Here is a 7,680-nt window from a genome sequence, read left to right as displayed (position 1 = left end):
AAACAGTCCCTCTCCAGCTCCCTTGTAGGCCTTTCAGATATTGAAAAGTTGCTCTGTGGTCTCCACACAGTCTTCTCTTCTCCAGGCTGAACAGCCCCAATGCCCTCAGCCTGTCCTCATAGGTGAGGTGCTCCAGTCCTCTTAGCAACTTCGTGGCCTCCTCTGGACTTGCTCCCACAGTTCCATGTCCTTCTTATGTTGAGGACACCAAAACTGTGTGCAGTATTCCAGGTGGGTCTCACAAGAGCAGAGCAGAGGGGAAGAATCACCTCTTTTGACCTGCTGCCCACACTCCTTTGGATGCAGCCCAGGATTCCATTGGCTTTCTGGGCTGAGCTCACACTGCAGCTCATGGGGAGCTTCTCATCCACTGTCACTCCCAAGTCTTCCCCTCACTGCTGTTTTCAATTATTTCCCCACCCAACCTGTAGCTGTGCTTGGGATTGCCATGGCCCAGATGTAGGACCTTAATAATGGTGCAGAGGGTAAGGAATCCTCTGCTGAACTCTGGCCCGTTGTGGCTGTCCTTACCCATGCCAGCTCATCTTGAAATGATCTAGCACTGAACAGGTTGCCCAGAGAGGTTGTAGATTCTCCCTCACTTATTCAATTCAAGAACCCTCTGGACACAATCCTGAGACATGTACTCTAGGGTGGCCCTGCTTGAGTAGGAAGGTTGGACCAGATGACGTGGTCCCTTCCAACCTAACTGTGTGATCTCAGCCGCTGCTCTGGTGTTCCCCTGTCACTGACATAATGAAATATAGACATACCTCTGAGGAACTTTAAGATAATGTTTAATATTTAAGACATTGTACACAACATTGCACAGGACATGGAATATAAAAACAAACCTTTTAAGTGAACTCTTTCTTGCCTTTGAAGCAAAAACCTCTATCATGCTATAAAAAAATAAATCTTTCCTCAAAAAAGCAACAGGAATTGTAACTTGTTCAAGTGTCCCTTATTCTACCTGCTTTCTTAGTCTCATCTGCTATGAAGTGCGTTTCTGTGTGGTTTGAAAAATCAGATCACACTCAACTCTTCTTAAATCCATCCTCCCTCAGTAATCAGTGGATCATGGTTCTCCACTATGTAAACTACAGCATTTCCCATGATCCTGAGAGATGCTACACTGGGAAACAAGGCAGTTTTAAGGGCCAAGTCTACAAAGTGAGAAACATTATTTAGTTTGTTTGGCTTTTTTAAAAGTAAAATAAAATGGATTTATTCATTTACTTTGCTGTCCAGAATTTCTATTTTTCCCTTTTCTCCTTTTTGTTTAGGAAACTTAATGTTGTCAATTGTCACTTCACCAGTTACAGAGTCATCTTCAGATTCTGAGTCATCTTCTGAAGTTACCATCTCTTCATCTGTGTCAGACTCACTCAGCTCGACCACAGCCACATTCTGAGAGAAAAAGACTTTAGACATTGTACTATACCACTTCTATCACTGGAGTCAAACATAAAGCAAAGAGCCTAATTCTATAAGAAAACCACAATGACTTTGGGGTTCTCCTAGGATTATAACAAATACAGAACAGATTACTAAATATTTAAATTGTAATTTATGTTGCAAATATAAGGCCATAGTTATATCACAGAATCATAGAATTTAGGAGTTGGAATGGACCTTACAGATCATCTAGTCCAACCCCCTGCCCTGGGCAGGGACACCTCCTCACTAGATCAGGTTGCTCAAGGCTTCATCCAGCCTGGCCTTGAACACTGCCAGGGTCAGGGCAGCCACCACATCCCTGAGCAACCTGTGCCAGTGTCTCACCACCCTCACAGGAAAAAATGTTTTCCTCACATCTGACCTAGAATTTCCCTCCTTCAGTTTGTACCCATTACCCCTTGTCCTATCATTGCAGTTCCTAACAAACAGTCCCTCTCCAGCTCCCTTGTAGGCCCTTTAGACACTGAAAAGTTGCTCTGAGTTCTCCACACAGTCTTCTCCAGGCTGAACAGCCCCAACTCCCTCAGCGTTTCTTCACAGGGGAGATGCTCCAGTCCTCTTAGCAACTTTGTGGCCTCCTCTGGACTTGCTCCCACAGTTCCATGTCCTTCTTATGTTGAGGACACCAGAACTGTGTGCAGTATTCCAGGTGAGTCTCACAAGAGCAGAGTAGAGGGGAAGAATCACCTCTTTTGACCTGCTAAAAGCCCACACTCCTTTGGATGCAGCCCAGGATTTGATTGGCTTTCTGGGCTGTGAGCTCACATTGCAGCTCTTGGGGAGTTTCTCACCCAGAGTGTGAGTTTCTCATCATTATCAAAGAGAGAGCTGAGTTGGTAGCTGAACTCAGACAGTCTAAATCAGGTATTTTGTAAAATCCTGTCAAGTTACCTATTTACTTAAGCAAATCAAACCATGATTCACTCGGTTTTCTTACTATTCATTCAGAATTCTTCAGCATATACAGCACAGAGAGCTGGGGTTGTTCGGCCTGGAGAAGAGGAGGCTCAGGAGAGAACTTATCACCCTCTACAACTCCCTGACAGGAGGTTGGAGTCAGGTGGGGGTTGGTCTCTTCTCCCAGGCAACCAGCAGGAGAACAAGAGGGCACAGACTCAAGCTCTGCCAGGGCAGGTTTAGATTGGATATTAGGAAGAGATTTTTTACGGAGAGAGTGATCAGGCATTGGAATGTGCTGCCCAGGGAGGTGGTGGATTCACTGTCCCTGGAGGTTTTCAAGATGAGACTAGATGTGGCACTTAGTGCCATGGTCTAGAAACCATTGTGGGTTTGGACTTGATGATCTTTGAGGTCTCTTCCAACCCGGTTTATTCTCTATGGATGAGAAGCTCACCATGAACTGCAGTGTGTGCTAGCAGCCCAGAAAGCCAATCGAACCCTGGGCTGCATCCAAAGGAGTGTGGGCAGCACATCAAAGGAGGCGATTCTTCCCCCCCTACTCTGCTTTTGTGAGACTCACCCGGAATACTGCACACAGTTCTGGTGTCCTCAACATAAGGACAAGGAACTGTGGGAGCAAGTCCAGAGGAGACCACAAAGTTGCTAAGGGGGCTGGAGCATCTCCTCTAAGAAGATAGGCTGTGGGAGTTGGGGCTGTTCAGCCTGGAAAAGAGAAGACTGCGTGGAGACCTCAGAGCAACTTTTCAGTATCTGAAGGGCCTACAAGGGAGCTGGAGAGGGAATCTGTGTTAGGAACTGCGGTGACAGGACAAGGGGTAATGGGTTCAAACTGAAGGAGAGAAAGACTAGGTTAGATATTAGAAAAAAGTTTTTCCCTATCAGGATGGTGAGACACTGGCACAGGCTGCCCAGGGATGTGGTGGCTGCCCCGATCCTGGTGGTGTTCAAGGCCAGGCTGGATGAAGCCTTGAGCAACCTGATCTAGTGAGCATCTGTCCCTGCCCAGGGCATGGGATTGGGACTGGATGACCTGTAAGGTCCATTCGAACCCTTAAGTTCTGTGATTCTATGATTCTATTCTATGATTCTATGAACTTACTGTGTTTGGGCTGGATACCCTAATCCAGCTAGTGGCCAGTAAATTGCTGTGACAGTTGATACACCAAACCTCAGGCTGCCTATGTATCTCGTCAGTCTGCAGGCCACAGGGCACTTGGCTGGGTCATGCACATGGTGTGTAACCTTCTTCTGAACATTTTCTTACCTGAGCATGTGGCTGCAGCACTTCAGTTAAAACCAGAAATAAAATATTGATGTGAATGCAAATAAACAGACAAAAACTAGCCACAAAGGATCACAGCATGACCACAACACTTTTCTAAACCCAAGATCTACAGTCAGTCCTAAAAATACTGACAAAGCACAGCTGAAATCCAGTTGTTACTCTTACAGTAAAGCCTCCAGTTCTGCCTTACGAGGCCTCATATTGTCCAGTTTCTGAACCAAATAATCTATAAGACATTTAAAATACAGTTTGTGATTTTTGCTTTAGAGTAGGTATAGCTCATTCTGGTCTTAAAACTCCTTCATCCCCAGACTTTCAATCCTGCAAGTATGAAAACCAAGTTGTAAATGTCAACCAAATCAGCATTTTTATCTTGTGTTTTGAGTTAGCAGATCACAAACTAAAATGATAAAAACTTCACTTATCTATGGCATTAGCTCATTCTACAACCAGAGAGTTACTTGAATTATGCATAGATTTACATCATACAATAAAAAAATACAGTATTTACCATTTCGATCACTTTTTCTGTTGTACTGTCTAGATTTTCAATATCAAACTGATGAGCTGGTGTTGTCACCATTTTCCTCTTGAGCTCATCATTTGCCTGGGCCATCTGTGGTAAAAAGCTCTGTACTCTGTCCAAAACTGAAAAGAAACAATGATCACATTTCTGTACAAACAGCTGCACACTAGGTTTCCCATTTATACCTCAGAAATCTGAGCCTTTCAACAGATTCCATTTCAACTAGAATTTCTAGCTGTCTACAATATTGAAGACGTTTTCATAGAAGCATTTCTTACAGTATTCAATTTGCCCAAGACATAAACTAGCAAACACTGAGTGAGTGGATCTATTGATTAGCAGAAGGCAGAAGTCACTTCTATTCCATTCAGACATCTAAAACAAATGTGACTATAGGAAACTTGCTTGGAAATTCCATGGTTTAAAATTCATATTGAGTGCCACAATTATCTACAATGGAAATACAATCATGTCCTATTTTCTTCCCTGTTAAAGCATTGACCGGAAGTCTCAAAGGAGATAGAAAAATCAGCTGTAGTACAGAGGTCACACTAGGCTAATGAAAGGTCAGTGTAACGAACAAAAAAAGGAGCTCTGAAATTGAGATGGGAGATGGATGCTCTAGGTTGAAGTATAAAGCACTTAAGCTCTACAGAAATATCCCTCATCCTAAACTAAGTGGGATTTCCCAAGATGTTAAGATAATCAGTGTCATGAAGAGAATCACACTCATTTCCCTTCCATGGAGGAAAAGAATATCTTCACCTGCCTCAAGATTTTCCTCAAAGAAACTTTGCTCCACATATACAGATGAGCCAATCACTAGTTTTCTTTCACTGTGAATAGGAACTATTCCAGGTGAGCTCCACAGAAGCCTTAACAGGTCTAATCTACCTTTGAAACACTGTCAACTTTGTAGAGACTTTTATCCAAGAAAGTACTTGATCTCACAATTTTTTCTAGTACTTCTTCAATTTCAGCTCAATCACAAGACAAAAATATAATAATTTGGGAAGAGTTCATTTTGACTCAAATGCTTTTATACAAACAATATCTTATACTGAGAAATTACTTCTAAAAAGAGGTAAGAAACCCAGGTCAGAAAAAGGCTACAGCTCTGTGCTGGAAAAGAACAATGTATCCCTAAAACTTACATCTGTAATGCCTAGCATCACAAAATCTAGTTTTACAGAAGCAGCAGTTACATGATTAACCTGTGGAACATGGAACTGGAATGGAGGACCTAGCACCAGCAGAAACAGAACATGAGAGTTTCTCCCTCAACCTATGCAAGGAAAGCACTGAAGCAAAAGTTATGTCACAGATGTTACCTACTACTCAACACTATTGCAATAAAAAGCTCCTACTTACCATTACTCCTTGGCATCCTAACTGTCTGTAAAGTTGTGCCCTTCTTTTTGCTGCTACATTTTGAATTGATCAACAAAAGGTCTTCCAGCCCTGCAAAGAAACAAACATCACAGTTCTTAAACTGTCAAGTTCTCTGTAATTGTCATCTGCTATTGCCGATCTTGGAAGAATCATAGAGTTTTAGGGGTTGGAATGGACCTTAAGAGATCATCCAGTCCCAATCCCCTGCCCTGTAGCAGACCAGGTTGCTCAAGGCTTCATCCAACCTGGCTTTGAACACTGCCAGGGTTGGGGTAGCCACCATGTCCCTGGGCAACCTGTGTCAGTGTCTCACTACCCTCAAAGGGAAAACCTCTTCCTAATATCTAGCGTAAATTTCCCCTTCTTCAATTTGCACCCATTGCCCCTTGTCCTGTCACTGTAGCTCCTAACACAGAGTCCCTCTGCAGCTTCCCCGGAGCCCCTTCAGATCCTGGAAGGTGCTCCGAGGTCTCCACACAACTTTCTCCAGAATTCTGGGCTCTATGGACCACTGGCCTGACCCTGCAGGTCACTTCTTACAGACTGTTTTTGAAGTATTTGCCAAAGATTTATTCAGTGACCATTAAAATGCAGAGAAAAACTACCTGTTTTTCATAGGGAAAATCCCACAGCCAAGCACAGTGAGGTAAGAACTAACACGTGATAGTCACACTGACTTAAATCCCTCCCCTAGTCCGTGTGACTGTGGTGGAGCTCAACGAGGACAGGCCACCCACAGTGGCACTAATGACCTACACTGTGTGCTAGAGCAGTGTTGTAAAATACAAATGATGTAGGGAACTCAGCATTAATTATACATGCTAATTCTTATGAATGAACATCATTAAGAGTATCACACTGATTTCCCTTTCACAGAGGAAGAGACTATCTTCATCTGCCTCCGGTTTCCTCAAATAAACTTTGTTTCAAATACATTCATAGCACATTCCGATATCTGAAGGGGCTCCAGGGAAGCTGCAGAGGAACTCTGTGTTTGGAGCTGCAGTGACAGGACAAGGGGCAATGGGGACAAATTGAAAGAGGGGAAATTTAGGCTAGATATTAGGAAGATGTTTTCCCTGTGAGGGTGGTAAGACACTGTCACAGGTTGCCCAGGGAGGTAGTGGCTGCCCCAACCCTGGCAGTGTTCAAAGCCAGGCTGGATGAAGCCTTGAGCAACTTCCTCTGGTGGGAGGTGTCCCTGCCCAGGGTAGGAGGTTGGCACTGGATGATCTCTAAGGTCCATTCCAAACCCTAAAATTCTATGAACCGATGATATACAGATGAGCCTATTACTACTTTTCTTTCACTGTGAATAAGAACTATTCCATACGGATAGGAACTAACCCCTATGAATCAATGTCTATAATGCCACCACAGCCACCTGCCCTGTAGAGTTAACTACAGTGAAGCTTTCTGCCTTTTAACACATTTTTATCCTCATAGAAACATCATTATGACTGCCAATACCCACTCAATGTAAATTTCCCCCCCTTACTTTCTTTGTATCGTATGTATTTACTTTAGACAATCTGGGCCTCTCAGGTCAGGAGGGATATTGAGGTGCTGGAGCAGGTCCAGAGAAGAGCAATGAGGCTGGTGAAGGGACTCGAGCACAAGTGCTATGAGGAGAGGCTGAGGGAGCTGAGGTTGTTCAGCCTGGAGAAGAGGAGGCTCAGGGGAGACACTATCACCCTCTACAACTCCCTGAGGTTGGACTCGACTCAGGTGGGGGTGCACAGACTCAAGCTCTGCCAGGGGAGGTTTAGGTTGGATATTAGGAAGAGATTTTTTATGGAGAGAGTGATCAGGCATTGGAATGGGTTGCCCGGGGAGGTGGTGGATTCACCATCTCTGAAGGTTTTCAAGATGAGACTGGATGTGGCACTTAGTGCCATGGGCTAGTGACCACGGTAGGGTTGGGGTTGACGATCTTGGAGGTCTCTTCCAACCCGGTTGATTCTATGATTCTATGAACTGCTGTTACTTGCAGCAATGCCCGGCGACAATGCAACACACGCGGGACGCAACACGGAGCGCAGCATCAGCGGCCAGGGGACCTAACAAACCACCTCCCTCGGGCTGCAGGGGCTCA

General features: G+C 44.4%; 1 protein-coding gene across 1 annotated transcript; it reads right to left on the bottom strand.

Annotated features, from left to right (window-relative positions):
- Positions 1 to 1,227: 1,227 nt before the first annotated feature.
- Positions 1,228 to 5,654, bottom strand: LOC103811652 (chromosome unknown open reading frame, human C12orf45; the record flags this gene model as incomplete). The annotated part of the gene is made up of 3 exons (XM_009084637.1): positions 1,228 to 1,410; positions 4,179 to 4,315; positions 5,565 to 5,654. Coding segments are annotated over 3 exons (410 nt in total), but the record flags the coding sequence as incomplete, so codon positions are not given.
- Positions 5,655 to 7,680: the final 2,026 nt, after the last annotated feature.

The sequence above is a fragment of the Acanthisitta chloris genome, unplaced genomic scaffold, assembly GCF_000695815.1.
Source record: "Acanthisitta chloris isolate BGI_N310 unplaced genomic scaffold, ASM69581v1 scaffold33301, whole genome shotgun sequence".
In the NCBI taxonomy this organism is placed as follows: Eukaryota; Metazoa; Chordata; class Aves; order Passeriformes; family Acanthisittidae; genus Acanthisitta; species Acanthisitta chloris.
The sequence above is the reverse complement of the archived record's forward strand: the minus strand, read 5'-3'. Positions and strand labels throughout refer to the sequence as shown.